The sequence below is a fragment of the Oncorhynchus tshawytscha genome, linkage group LG06 (genome assembly GCF_018296145.1).
Source record: "Oncorhynchus tshawytscha isolate Ot180627B linkage group LG06, Otsh_v2.0, whole genome shotgun sequence".
NCBI lineage: Eukaryota > Metazoa > Chordata > Actinopteri > Salmoniformes > Salmonidae > Oncorhynchus > Oncorhynchus tshawytscha.
The window spans coordinates 16,916,671-16,932,450 of record NC_056434.1 but is presented as its reverse complement, the minus strand read 5'-3'; the positions used below and the strand labels follow the sequence as shown (position 1 = coordinate 16,932,450).

Here is a 15,780-nt window from a genome sequence, read left to right as displayed (position 1 = left end):
CTCAGTGTACGTTACATTTAATTTGGTACAGTATGTATTAATTTGTGGATGTCCATCAACCATTTCATTTGTTACAAATTACAGCTAGTATGATATGTTATGAATTCCTATTTGTTGTGGCCAATGTTAGCTAGGTGGCTAAGTAGTTGCAAAGTAGCAACAACAACAAAAAAGTAGTAAGTACAATAGTTGCAAAATGCTAAAGTGGTCAATGAGATTTGAACACGCAACCTTTGGGGTGCTAGGTGTTCAAGCTATAGGTCCAACCAACCACCTTATTTTAATTTTTAATCTTTCCAAAATGTAACATCATACTAATGAGTTTCCAGGATTTACGTTCCCTGTTACATCTAGTCTATCCCACTGGGCACACTGTTGGAACCAACGTGGAACAGATGTTGAATTGACGTCTGTGTCCAGTGGGATGAGACCAGGCTGGATTTCCACACGTTTTTCTCCTCTAAAACTTTGATTGGACTGAATTCGAAATACTGTGCAGCAGCTATGCATCTCAGGAGTGAAGTTACTCAACAACAAATCTGGCTTTTTGAACTTTTGTCATGGAGGTTGTGGGAGTATGCCTCATCACATGGGAGATGACTAGTTCTCCTGGGTTGTGTTCCTGTTGTCCACCCTTTCACCCAGAAGTGTTCACTTCCTATCATGCTTTATGGACTAGATTACAAAAGTGTTAAATATCAATTAAAAGTATAAGACTGGTGAAAGCAGCTGGAGACTTTCCACCCGTTCCTTTTAAATCCACGAGGGGAAATTTACCGGTGCATACTTTGTGAGAAGGGTAAAGTGGAACAGCAGCCACAAGTCTGTGTGTAATAGTTACTAGATAAATGTAAGGGGAAAGTTTCCATCTCTCCATTACATAGCCCTACCAGCCCCCATGGCACTGTAAACATTAGATAGGTGTAGCAATATGGTGAAAATGGATAGGTGTAGCTACAAAATGGATACAAAGCTAAATTTCCACTTACAGGCTCTTGTGGTTGGTAGTTAATTCCACCAATACAAAGTCCTATTGTCCTCATCCAAGCAATAATCAAATACCCATACCATGCCTGAAAGTTAGATATGGAGGGGAAATATTATTAACTTGTTAAAAGTCTATTCTTATTCTTGACACAAGAGGGAGCACTTGCTTTGTTTTTAAAATTATTTTATTTAACTAGGCGAATTACAGTTAGTGTGATATGTTACGAATTACAGTTGGCAATTGGATAGGCTGAAGCGTTTAGTTTAAATTCATACTAGTCCAAATAAACAATTGAAAACAATGCATTGAACAGATGATCATCATTAGAATTGTTAACAATAGTAATAGATGACTCACCTTCATCCTTTACCAATGTAAGCACCCACCTGTCCAAAGTCAAATAAATATTTACTATGCATTCAATGTACAGCACACCTTTATCAAGAAAATTAAATCATACATTCATTTCACAATGCATTTATTTTTTTAGACATTTAAAAATAGTATTTACTAAACGTAAGCAGACAACACTGTGCATGGTTGCACTTATGTATACTTTTCTGTACCTAGACACCATAAATAAAAATCTATAAACATTGGTTCAGTAAAAATTCAGTTTTTCAAGATTATTTAAAACACAAAAAATTGCATTTATACAACTTTTACAAAGCAAACCCCACATATCCAAATGTACATTCCAGTAAATAACCTCATAGCAAATACCGCCCCAGAACTAACAAAGTTTCTCTAAATTCTCATGTTCAAAGTGTTATCCATTAGCCTACTGTATAGACAAATTAGGCTTTACGTTAAATTAAACATATACATAATGCACATCAGAATTCATCACTCCATGCTACTGGGTCAAAAAATTATAGTAAAAAAAAAAAAATCCTTGTGATGCACTTTGAGCCAGGTAGCGCCTTCCATTTGGCACCTTGCGTAAGGACATGACAAACTCGACCATAGATTTAAGAAGAGACCATGAGACATTTGAACAGAATGACATAAAATAATACAAAATAAGTAACAAAATAATAAAATGGGATCCAAGCTGACTTACCACAGCGCTTCATAACATCTTATGTTAAAGGTGACAGAAAAATGATTTAGTAGAATCCAAATTGTGGCTCCAACATTTGATATTCCTTCCACAAATAAAACATTTGTTATCCAATTACAGATTTCTACAAATAGTTTTTTCTGTAAAGAAGATTCAAAAGACAATGATAGGACAAAGTCAAGTCAAAACTCATTCATGAGGACATGCAGAGAACAGGCATAAGTGACAGTCAAATGTATTCAAATCCCCATAGCCTAATCACCACGCCAGTATGAATTTCATTACGTAAACAGACCAAACCTGCCGAACTAAATGATATGGAAGTTTCACTAAATGGACTATGATAAGCTTGGAACTACCTGAGAATTCCACACAAGCTCACACACAAGAGTTCCTTAAATGTGTAAATACACATGGATCCTCTGTGCAGTCTTCCACAACTATACATCATATACTATAGGGGAATATTCAAATACATTATTTGTATTTATGGTAAACAGCGAAAATGCTTTTTTAAAATCTCAGCTTGTAGTTTGTTGCCGGCCAGTTGCTGAACATGCAATAAAATCAGGTTAGATCCAACTTTCCTGCCGTTAAGTAACTTCAAAGAAATTCTCCACTTAAAATGCTTGAATGTGCTGTAGCAAATTGAAACACGCAAACTCAAATAAAAAAGTTGGACTAGAAGAATATTCCTTTTATATTCAACAAGGATAACATTTTGCTAGAGTGTCACACAAGTTAGTTAGTTTCCGTCACATCTTTCATTGATTTGCAAAGTAAATAACCAGTTCAGGTGCGTCACACCAGCTTTGAAAAACAGCTATTGTTCCCTGTAGGCGAAATTACTCACATGCAGGGGGAAATACTACTCCTTAATCAGAACATGATTGTAAGTGTGAATATTAAGAACAAAATGACAAACAGGCAAAACAAGTGGAGTCTACTGACACTTAAGCCTGATCCAGTAAGTCTGCCAATCCTGACCCTTCTACCGACATATTCCACAGCTATTACCAGATCAGATACGAATTGATTAAATGACCGATATGTAAATATGGAACAAAATTAATTAAAAAATATGTTTTTGTCACATACACTGGATAGAGCAGTGAAATGTGTCGTTTCACATTAACCTCCAGAGGTACTACTATGGCTGACAAGGGCCTTGTTCAAAGACACAGACATATTTTTCCCCTTTTTCGGATTGGGTATTCAAACCAGGAACCTTTCTGTACCTACAACCGATTATATACATTTTCATTCCTCCATTACTAGTTACAGACAAACCAGAAAATGTCATAAGGGCAAACGGTTTTACATGTATAGGACAAATGTTGCCAATCTCTGCAAAACATTTATGTAAAATGTTCATGCCTTCTGTGATAAAATTGGGGTCAATGTAACCTTGAGGACAAGCCTGATTCACAAGGCATTATGGGCATGGTAAACATTTCGTGGCCTTTAACTGTATATCAAAGTGGTGAACTATTTATTTTTGAACTACGCTATTGTAGCTACAGTAACAATTATTCCCATGTTAGCGAACTCCCACAGAAGAAAAGAATAAGAACATCCCATATTTTTTAATTAATTTTGTTCCATATTTACATATCGGTCATTTAATAAGAACATCCCTTCCTTAGCAAGCAAACAAAAAGCAAACAGATAGTTCACTCCAAAATCTAAATTTGTCAAACGAGTCCATGTTCCAAGCCATCTGTTTTGTAGATCCAGTGGTATGCATCAATCCAAAATTAACTGGAAAGATTGACACTATCTGCAACAGTTGACGAAGGACAGGGTTGGAAGTGGACAACATTTGGGGTCTGAAAACATCTGACAAACTTTGATTTTGACTTAACTATCCCTTTTTAAGTGTTCATATCAAAATAAATACAACACAAGGAGGTGAAGAGAATATGTTAGAGAACATGTTTGGGACAAAACGCTGGCCAACTCATGACTGATACTTCCCTCTCCGCCAATACGACAGCACTTGCCTTTCTTTTTGTTAGAGGTGGTTTAAGAATTCTGCTGGAAACAAATACAATATGTCCATGGAGAAATCCACCAGCCTAAACCACATACTGGTGGTTGGAGGCACCGTAGTTCATTGTGTAGGCCTGCCGGCTGTACTGGAAGTGGTCGGTCAACACGTTGCTTCGACCATACTGAATGTCTGAACCTTGGGAGAAAGGCACTGAACCATTGGGCTGCGTCTTGTCCAGTCCCAAATTGTCAAAGGACATCATGTCCTGCTTGGAGGAAGGCAGCAGCTTTTTCTTAGCTTCCTTGTTTGCGTCATATTTCGCCTGTTGGCAGTGAAGGGAAGGGAATAGCTTAGTGTAGCACAAAGGATAACAAAAAAAAAAAACACATTGATGTAAATTACTGTGTGATTTCCCAAATTTAAATGTGGTATGTAAACTTTCCACAGTGAGTGGGGGTGGGTTTCAGAGCACGTGAGCACTGTGCAGCATGAGCCATGTCTACCACATGGCCTCACATGTGAATCCTTAAAGAGATGTGTGGGGCTAAAGCTTAAGAGAGTGTGAACGACACTGAACGGGAGTAGACAAAGAAGAGCTCTCGAGTAGGTGTACCAAAACATTCAAGGGCCATTTTCTACAGTTGGGTTACAAGTTTAACAACTTCCAAAGCAGAATTAATTTCATATTGTTCTTCAATTGCAGTGTATGATATACCATTTTCTAGCTGAGTTTATACTTTTATTCAATGTAAAAAATAAAAACTTGAGGCAGTCAGTCACATTTGACATTTTACTCATTTAGCAGACGCTCTTATCCAGAGCAATTTACTATTAGTGCATTCATCTTAAGATAGCAAGGTGAGTCAACCACAAAAACACAGTCGTAGTAAGTACATTGTTCCTCAAAGAATTGATCAGCAAAGTAGGAAAAGACAAATGCAAGGATATGTTCTTATTATATGTGGTTGTCTCACCTCGCTATCTTAAGATGAATGTATGTTGCTCTGGATAGGAGTGTCTGCTAAATTCTAAAAATGGAAAATGTCTTTACGGCTCCCATTGGAGCTACAGTTGAAGTTGGAAGTCTACAGTCGTGGCCAAACGTTTTGAGAATGACAAATATTAATTTCAGTGTCTTTAGATATTTTTTGTCAGATATACTATGGAATACTGAAGTATAATTACAAGCATTTCATAAGTGTGAAAGGCTTTTATTGACAATTACATGAAGTTGATGGATAGAGTCAATATTTGCAGTGTTGACCCTTATTTTTCAAGACCTCTGCAATCCACCCTGGCATGCTGTCAATTCACTTCTGGGCCACATCCTGACTGATGGCAGCCCATTCTTGCATAATCAATGCTTGGAGTTTGTCAGAATTTGTGGGTTTTTGTTTGTCCACCCGCCTCTTGAGGATTGACCACACGTTCTCAATGGGCTTAAGGTCTGGTGAGTTTCCTGGCCATGGCCCCAAAATATCAATGTTTTGTTCCCCGAGCCACTTAGTTATCACGTTTGCCTTATGACAAGGTGCTCCATCATGCTGGAAAAGGAATTGTTCGTCACCAAACTGTTCCTGGATGGTTGGGAGAAGTTGCTCTCAGAGGATGTGTTGGTACCATTCTTTATTCATGGCTGTGTTCTTAGGTAAAATTGTGAGTGAGCCCACTCCCTTGGCCAAGAGGCAACCCCACGCATGAATGGTCTCAGGATGCTTTACTGTTGGCATGACACGGGACTGATGGTAGCGCTCACCTCGTCTTCTCCGGACAAGCTTTTTTCCCCTGATGCCCCAAACAATCGGAAAGGCGTTTCAGAGAAAATGACTTTACCCCAGTCCTCAGCAGTCCAATGCCTGTACCTTTTGCAGAATATCAGTCTGTCCCTGATGTTTTTCCTGGAGAGAAGTGGCTTCTTTGCTGCCCTTCTTGACACAAGGCCATCCTCCAAAGGTCTTTGCCTCACTGTGCATGCAGATGCACTCACACCTGCCTGCTGCCATTCCTGAGCAAGCTCTGTACTGGTAGTGCCCCAATCCCGCAGCTGAATCAACTTTAGGAGATGGTCCTGGAGCTTGCTGGACTTTCTTGGGCACCCTGAAGCCTTCTTCACAACAATTGAACCGCTCTCCTTGAAGTTCTTCATGATCTGATAAAATGGTTGATTTAGGTGCAATCTTACTGGCAGCAATATCCTTGCCTGTGAAGCCCTTTTTGTGCAAAGCAATGATGACGGCACATGTTTCCTTGTAGGTAACCATGGTTGACAGAAGAAGAACAATGATTCCAAGCACCACCCTCCTTTTGAAGTTTCCAGTCTGTTATTCAAACTCAATCAGCATGACAGAGTGATCTCCAGCCTTGTCCTCGTCAACACTCACACCTGTGTTAACGAGAGAATCACTGACATGTCGTCAGCTGGTCCTTTTGTGGCAGCGCTGAAATGATTTTTTTTTGCGATTCAGTTCACTTGCATGGCAAAGAGGGACTTTGCAATGAATTGCAATTCATTTGATCACTCTTCACAACATTCTGGAGTATATGCAAATTGCCATCATAAAAACTGAGGCAGCAGACTTTGTGAATAATTAATATTTGTGTCATTCTCAACTTTTGGCCACGACTGTACATACACCTTAGCCAAATACATTTAAAGTCAGTTTCACAATTCCTGACATTTAATCCTAGTAAAAATTCCCTGTCTTAGGTCAGTTAGGATCACCACTTCATTTTAAGAATGTGAAATGTCAGAATAAAAGGAGAACGATTTATTTCAGCTTTTATTTCTTTCATCACATTCCCAGTGGGTCAGAAGTTTACATACACTTAATTAGTATTTGGTATCATTGCCTTTAAATTGTTTTAACCTGGGTCAAACGTTGCAGGTAGCCTTTCACAAGCTTCCCACAATTAGTTGGGTGAATTTTGGCCCGTTCCTCCTGACAAAGCTGGTATAACCGAGTCAGATTTGCAGGCCTCCTTGCTCACACACACTTTCAATTCAGCCCACACAATTTCTATAGGATTGAAGTCCGGGCTTTGTTATGGCCACTCCAATACCTTGACTCCTTAAGCCATTTTGCAAGCGTGGGGTCATTGTCCATTTGGAAGACCCATTTGCGACCAAGCTTGAACTTACTGATGTCTTGAGATGTTGCTTCAATATATCCACAATTTTCCTCCCTCGTGATGCCATCTATTTTGTGAAGTGCACCAGTCCCTCCTGCAGCAAAGCACCCCCACGACATGCTGCTGCCACCCCCATGCTTCATGGTTGGGATGGTGTTCTTCGGCTTGCAAGCGTCCCCCTTTTCCTCCAAACGTAACGATGGTCATTATAGCCAAACAGTTCTATTTTTGTTTCAACCGACCAGAGGACATTTCTCCAAAAAGTACGATCTTTGTCCCCATGTGCAGTTGCAAACCGTAGTCTGGCTTTTTTTATGCCGGTTTTGGAACTGTAGTTTTGTCCTTGCTGAGCGGCCTTTCAGGTTATGTCAATATAGGACTCATTTTACTGTGGATATTGATACTTTTGTACTCGTTTCCTCCAGCATCTTCACAAGGTCCTTTGCTGTTGTTCTGGGATTGATTTGCACTTTTCACACCAAAGTACGTTCATCTCTAGGAGACAGAATGCGTCTCCTCCTGAGCGGTATGACGGCTGCGTGATCCCATGGTGTTTATACTTGTGTACTATTGTTTGTACAGATGAATGTGGTACCTTCAGGCTTATGGAAATTACTCCCAAGGATGAACCAGACTTGTGGAGGTCTACAATGTTTTTTCTGAAGTCTTGGATGATTTCTTTTGATTTTCCCATGATGTCAAGCAAAGAGGCACTCAGTTTGAAGGTAGGCCTTGAAATTCATCCACAGGTATTTCTCCAATTGACTCAAATAATGTCAATTAGCCTATCAGAAGCCATGACATCATTTTCCAAGCTGTTTAAAGGCACAGTTAACTTAGTGTATGTTAACTTCTGACCCACTGGAATTGTGATACAGTGAATTATATGTGAAATAATCTGTCTGTAAACAATTGTTGGAAAAATTACTTTTGTTATGCACAAAGTAGATGTCCTAACCGACTTAACTATAGTTTGTTAACAAGAAATTTGTGGAGTGGTTGAAAAACAAGTTTTAATGACTCCAACATAAGTGTATGTAAACTTCTGACTTCAACTGTATATTATACACCTGCATGCTGAATGCTGAGTTTGATATAAATGTTCATCTATTTCATGAACTAAGGTGAATTAGTTGTTGGTGGCCAAAGTGTTGGAAAATTTCAGATGTCTTATTTAAGATCACCTTGTTGTACAGGAAGACGCCCACTATTGCAGTCATCATGCCCATGATGTTGGTGGAGCTGACGGGGTTGCGTAGCATTAGGAGCGATATGCTAATGACCATGATCCTCTTGGTGGCGTTGGCCACGGCGTAGCTCAGCGGGCTGATCAGGTTGAGGACACTGAAGGCGATGACATTCTGGGCAAAGTTACAGAAGCCGCTGACCAGGAGGAGGAGAAAGGTGCCTGTCCATTCAGACATGCCCGTCTGGAGGGATTATGCAGAGGAGGGAGAGAGAGAGGGAGTGATTACTTGGATATTTGGAGAGAACAATAGATTTAGTCATGACTTTCTAGGAAAAGAGAACGTATCCAGGTTGTGGTCTCAATGGGACAATTGAATAAAAGGCAACCGGATACTAAAGATTTTGGGGTGTGGAGGTTAATTTAGTATTACTTATTTTTTTATTTCACCAGGTAGGTCAGTTGAGAACAAGTTCTCATTTACAACTGTGACCTGGCCAAGATAAAGCAAAGCAGTGCGACAAACAGTTACACCTGGACTAAACAAACATACAGTCAATAATACAATAGAGAAAAAGTCTATATACAGTATGTGCAAATGAGGTAAGATAAGGGAGGTAGGCAATAAATAGGCCATAGTGGTGAAATAATTACAATTTAGTAATTAACCTGCTGAGTGTAGGGGGCAGTATTTTGATGTTTGGATGAAAAACATACCCAAATGAAACTACCTATTTCTCAGGCCCAGAATCTAAAATATGCATATAATTGTCAAATTACAATAGAAAACACTAAAGTTTCCAAAACTGTCAAAATATTGTCTGTGAGTATAACAGAACTGATATTGCAGGCGAAAACCTGAAGAAAATCCAACCAGGAAGTGCTGTTTTTGCTGTCCGGTATACTCTAGATTAGAGGTCGACCGATTAAAGATTTTCAGCGCCGATACCGATTACTGGAGGACCATTTTTAAAAAACTATGTATTTGTAATAATGACAATTACAACAATACTGAATTAACACTAATTTTAACTTAATATAATACATCAATAAAATCAATTTAGCCTAAAGTAAATAATGAAACATGTTCAATTTGGTTTAAATAATGCAAAAACAAAAGTGTTGGAGAAGAAAGTAAAAGTGCAATATGTGCTATGTAAGAAAGCTAACGTTTCAGTTCCTTGCTCAGAACATATGAAAGCTGGTGGTTCCTTTTAACATGAGTCTTCAATATTCCCAGGTAAAAAAATTTAGGTTGTAGTTATTATAGGAATTATAGGACTATTTCCCTCTATACCATTTGCATTTCATTAACCTTTGACTATTGGATGTTCTTATAGGCACTTTAGTATTGCAAGTGTAACAGTATAGCTTCCGTCCCTCTCCTCGCTCCTCCCTGGGCTCGAACCAGGAACACAACGACAACAGCCACCCTCGAAGCAGCGTTACCCATGCAGAGCAAGGGAAACAACCACTACAAGGCTCAGAGCGAGTGATGTTTGAAACCCTATTAGCGCACGCTAACTAGCTAGCCATTTCACTTCGGTTACACCAGCCTCATCTCGGGCGTTGTTAGGCTTGAAGTCATAAACAGCGCAATGCTTGATGCACAACGAAGAGCTGCTGGCAAAACGCACTAAAGTACTGTTTGAATGAATGTTTACGCGGCCTGCTTCTGCATACCATCGCTCAGTCAGATACTTAGATACTTGTATGCTCAGTCAGATTATATGCAACACAGGACACATATCATCAACTATGTGTAGTTAACTAGTGATTATGATTGTTTTTTATAAATTAAGTTTAATGCTAGCTAGCAACTTACCTTGGCTTACTGCATTCGCGTAACAGGCAGTCTCCTTGTGGAGTGCAACGAGAGAGAGGCAGGTCATTATTGCGTTGGACCAGTTAACTGTAAGATTGCAAGATTGAATCCCCCGAGCTGACAAGGTGTAAATCTATCGTTCTGCCACTGAACGAGGCAGTTAACCCGCCGTCATTGAAAATAAGAATGTGTTCTTAGCTGACTTGCCTAGTTAAATAAAGGTATAAAAAATGTTTAAATAAATACATTTTTTAAAAATCGGCGCCCAAAAATACAGATTTCCGATTGTTATGAAAACTTGAAATAGGCCCTAATTAATCGGTCGACCTACTCTAGATAGCTAGCGGGCCGCGGCTAGCAGATGGACATTCAGGGGACGTCGCGACGAAGGAGCCAGTTGAAAAAAAACCTCGGGCGGATTACATACATCAGTAGTCATGGATCGGCGGGGCTCCGCATCGGCAATTAAGGGGTACAGGCCAATTGGCAAAATAGATATTGTAGCCCAAGGAGTGGCTGATGGTCCTCTTCAGCTAGCCAGGAGATGGGCTTAGCATAGGCTAGCTCCAGGCTAATTGGTGCTTGCTTCGGGACAGGGACGTAAGCCAGGAAAAGCTCATCGGATAGCAGCTAGCTAGCTGCGGAGATCCAGGTGAAGAGGTTCAGAGCACATTGAGTGAGGCGTGTTGCAGGAGAATATGTTGAAGTTGGGGTTAAGAAAAATATATATTTTTAAATGTGAAGAAAAAAGATAAAGATATATACACGGGACACGACAAGACGAAGAAAAAGACGTCTGACTGCTACGCCATCTTGGATTTTAAATCGGCAAAAGCAAGTGGATAATAAAAGTATGGTACATAATGTGGAAAAAAATGTTCATGTACATACCAGAGGAGGCTGGTAGGAGGAGCTATAAGAGGACGGGCTCATTGGAATGGAATAGAGTCAAACGTATGTTTGACTCCGTTCCAATATTCCCTTCCAGCCATTACAATGAGCCCGTCCTCCTATAGCTCCTCTCACCAGCCTCCTCTGGTACCCAGTGTATGACATTCCTGTGGACTTGTGGATGTTAAATATATCATATGTATGGCACACACACACACTACCAGTAGATGAAACACTATCATATAAGCTCATAAGCCGGACAACAAAAGATCACATTATTTGACGCGTAACATACATGAACCTGCGCATACACTTGACAAAACTGAAGCACGTATTATATAAACTCACAAAATCCCCCTCAACCAAGAATGAGGAGAGGTCCACCAGAACCCACGTAGGCACCATGAAGAAAACAGCATTGAAGCCCAGTATGTTGAGAAGCCTCAGGTGGTGGATCCTCGTGTCCCGCAGCACCTAAAAAGCAATGAATATTAATTCATAGCTTTGCCATTTCTTAGGCCAGCCATTTCAGAAAACTGTTGTGTGTTTACCTTGGAAATCAGTGGGCAGCAAAATAAAGGTTACGCAAAGACACATCGTTATAAATTGAGAGGGCACAAATTCCTTGTTCATTGAATGCTTTGGTTTTCTTCATCAACAGCATGATAGATAGGTAATGTAATCACAGTTGGTAATCAACAAGACATGGATGTTAAACTCTTAACACTACAAATCATTACACAATAATGTAACTGCAGGGTTAGTAATATCAAAAGTAATTCTAGCACTTGTCAGTTTTCATAAAACATTTAACCAAGTAAAAATGTCCAATGGAGGAAATATGTTTTCCTCAAATATTGGTTGAAGGGAGGCCACATCAGCATAGTATAGGACACTACCCATACTGCACATCGACAGTATGTAAAGAACAAATACATTGAAACGATTCACAAGGCTTCACACTCATAGGCCTTGCCCTTGAGTTTACCTTTCGGGTGTTTTCTTGTTTAGTATGAGTGCTGTCTACTATATCTGCACTTGAATATTGCAAGGAATGCTTTTACAGGGTGAATGATCCATTCCTTCAATGGCAATACAGTATTCTATTAAATAAAACAGCTTGAGTTTATTCTCCAACCATTACCCAAACACATAGGTCATTTAAATGTCCACCAAAGTTCAAAATGTGCTCTCCGGCTATACTTTTATCCATCATCTAACAACACATAAATAACAGTATTTTTGAAAGGGTGCAGACTGGTAAGATGTACCTTTTTGGAGAAGATGTTTTGCAGAGAGAAGCAGAGTGTGGCAGCCAGGGCACTGACTAACCCAGATACATCAAAGGACATTTCTGTCATCGTGGCCAGAAGCACTCCTCCGATGATGGGGATGAGAGATACGTACACCTGAGACAGGCACAAGACAGGAGTGCAAAAGAGAAAGGGTTATACTTATTTGTCTGTAGATGCTGTACAGATTGATAAAATATCAACAAACGATCTGTTGATAAGCAACTGCTTGCTAAGGTTACGGTACTTTTAGAATAAGGGTTAAGTTTAGGGCTAGGGTTAAGGTCATGGTTAGTAGATTGTAGTCCATCTGTAGATGCTCTACAGACTATCCAAATAACATGTTACTAGGCCAAAGTCAGCAGGATATTCCTAATCATGGAGGAGTCTCAAAGTACAGTTGAAAAAAAGATGGCCATCCATACACATGCAGTTGTTTTGCTCATTTGTTTTGGGACATGTCACATTTGCCCAACCTCTAAATGCCTATGACACATAAATAGCTTTGTTATTGCGGAACACTACTAAAGCCCCTGCAGTGTTAACATGATGTAAGAAGCGGGGTACATTTTCTGTAAATGCACCTGCAAGGCTGGTAGATATATGAGCCAACATACAGGCTCATATTGTGCCATGTCACCATTGCATGGACAAAATATCTTCCAAAGCAGCTTTGTGTACAATTTTCTGAGTTACTCACTTTTGTTGTTTGCTTCTCCTTCATGATAATCCTTGATAACAACACAACCCATATTGGCATTGTGGCTTTGACTGTGGGGTGAAAAGAAACAAAGAATGTCAGATTGGAAAATGGATAAAAATATCCTGTTCAGTGCATGAATTGAGGACAATGGCTTGAGTGGAACGGGTATTGATTGGAAAGGTAAGGAGCATGACTTTTGAGATAGTGGTTTAAAGACTTAGTTGCCCATGCAACTGTGTCTCACACCTACAGTTTAAGTTTCATTGTGTATTGTGCGTCACAGACACACCCCTGGTAACAACTAACGTGTTACTTTGCATATTGAATCATGACGCCATAGCTTGACATGTCAGTTAGTGAGGTGAGACAGCAATGAGTCAGTTACACTGTATGGGCGCTGACGTGCAACATTGGGTACCTAACTAATTAGGAAGTAAAGGGCATAACACATAGGGATTGACATTAAGTGTTATCAGGGGCCAAGTGAACTGAGCAGTCAGGAAACAGTAATTGGGCAGGTGGAATTTAATGCAAAGATTTTCAGTACCTTAAACAGATCATTCTGGTTCCTCCCAGTTTTTTAGGTGAAAGACAAGTAATGGCATTTCTGTGTGTAAACTACTTCTACATTTTCAATCAAGTGACCATAATCTTCGGTTAACCAAGAAATACTCCTGTCTTGCCCAATGGACTAGTGCTGTTCAGAACTCAATGCCAATCCCTGACACAGTACCTTGAAGTTCTGCTTTCTCATAGTAATGACAGCATAATTCAAATACTCATTGTGAATAATCATACTTTACACTTTCATTTAGAGGTGACAAACTGCAGTCACACACTCCCCTATAGGCTGTCGCTGTAGCAGGTATTAGGCTTAGTACGCTGTAGTTGTAACCATGGACGTCATACATGACAGGCAAGAAAGCATTATAAGGAGTAACACAACATAAAACCTATTGTGAGCAGAAAAACGATGGTTAACGCACAGGTTTAACCATTTACTTAATGATCAACGGAGGTCCAGCCTTACTGTTATTTGCCACTGAATGAGACAACTGTAGTGGCGCAGCAGTCTAAAGCACTGCATCTCAGTGCTACAGACACCCTGGTTCGAATCCAGGCTGTATCACATCCGGCCGTAATTGGAGTCCCATAGGGCGCAGCACAATTGGCCCAGCGTCGTCCGGTGTAGCTCGTCATTGTAAAGAATAATTTGTTCTCAACTGACTTGCCTAATTAAATAATGGTTAAATAAAAGTAACATTACAATTGTAGGCACTGGCTAGGTGGGGCCCTCCCCCAAACAAATAGGTATTCAAATAACCCAGTATGTCGCAAGCTCCTCGGTTAAACGGAACGTGGGTAATACAGTCCCATGCAAAGGAAGCCAATTCACTTAAAGCTTGCCTAAATTGTCCAGCACAAGAAACCAATTCATTGAAGTTGATGTTAGCAAGGTAACGCTAGCTAGCATTCCATGTTGCTAGTTAGAATACCAAGCAATGCTTCTGCGCTAGCTAGCCTAATTCGAAGTTATTGCAATGCTTACCAGTGTGTGCGTAGGAAACCGGTACCTTCCATATACTGAAGTGGGCCGACACAGATGCGAAGTATTTTCCAAAAGCTAAAGGGATAATATACCATTTGAAGTATCTAGTTGGTATTTCTGTTTTGGGGACTCCCCATGCTCGCAGCAACGGTGGAAGGAAGACGACGATTGAGAATATATGAAAAAGCGAAACTGTGACAGGATAAGGGAACCCATTTAGAATAATTTTGTTAACTACGTTGCCTCCCGAACTAACAGTATACCAACAGAAACAGAGTAAAGCTATCCGGACCCCTTCCTTGACTGGGGGACGCTCCACCGCAGCCATCTTCCACTTCGGAGTCACCGGCGGCAGTGTGTGGCAGCAAGGCCAGCAGTGTGAGACGTGGAGAAGCTACTATGCCGCGTTCCAGACAAGTCGGAAACTCGGAATCCCCGAGTTAACATTTGCGTACGTTTTTTTGCAGAGCTTCCTTTTGGTTGATTCTGATAAGTTCCAAGTGGAGAAACTCGGACATTAACTTTATACAACGAGATTCCATGTCGGAAAGTTCCAAGTTGTCATGAATGCGGCAGTATGTACAATGTTGAGAAAATACTCGTAGACCGGGTTCGAGAGCATCAAAACCGTGATGTGTCGTGGGTAAATTCTTACTATCTACAAATAATAATGAGTCGTTATGTATGATACAAGGCGATGTGTAGATCTGTCAGTCGGCTGCACTGGCCGTGCTCGAGAGGGTCAAACCGTAATGTCTCATAGGTCAAATGTGACTGATTTACAAAGAATAATTAGTAGTTATTTATGATGCAAGCCCATTGTCGGCTGCAATGTCAAACAAGCCCATAGACTTCTTGCTAATTGCGTCACTTCCTGCAATCAAACCGCCTCCAAAGATGATAATCGCAGACAAGTTGCACCGGTTTTGCACTACTCAGACAGTTGCACCGGTTTTGACTAGATACAATACCGGTTATGTCAGAATGGACTTTTCGTAGCAGCCGCAGGTTAGGATAATTTACGTAGCAGGTTAGGATAATTTACGTAGCAGGTTAGGATAATTAGGTTAAGGCTAGGAAAAGGGTTAGTTAAAAAGCAAAACAAAAGTCAACCTTAGAGGTCAATATGGCAATCTGTATCCCATCATTGTGGAATGAAGG

The 15,780-nt window shown here is 40.2% G+C and overlaps 1 protein-coding gene across 1 annotated transcript; it reads right to left on the bottom strand.

Moving 5' to 3' along the window:
- Positions 1 to 1,449: 1,449 nt before the first annotated feature.
- Positions 1,450 to 15,448, bottom strand: slc35e1 (solute carrier family 35 member E1). Its single transcript, XM_024423120.2, has 6 exons — positions 14,620 to 15,448; positions 13,068 to 13,138; positions 12,347 to 12,484; positions 11,424 to 11,549; positions 8,358 to 8,603; positions 1,450 to 4,366 (listed from the first exon to the last, which is right to left on the bottom strand). The coding sequence occupies exons 1-6, from the start codon at positions 14,945 to 14,947 to the stop codon at positions 4,130 to 4,132; spliced, it is 1,146 nt and encodes a 381-aa protein (XP_024278888.1). The 5' UTR covers positions 14,948 to 15,448; the 3' UTR covers positions 1,450 to 4,129.
- Positions 15,449 to 15,780: the final 332 nt, after the last annotated feature.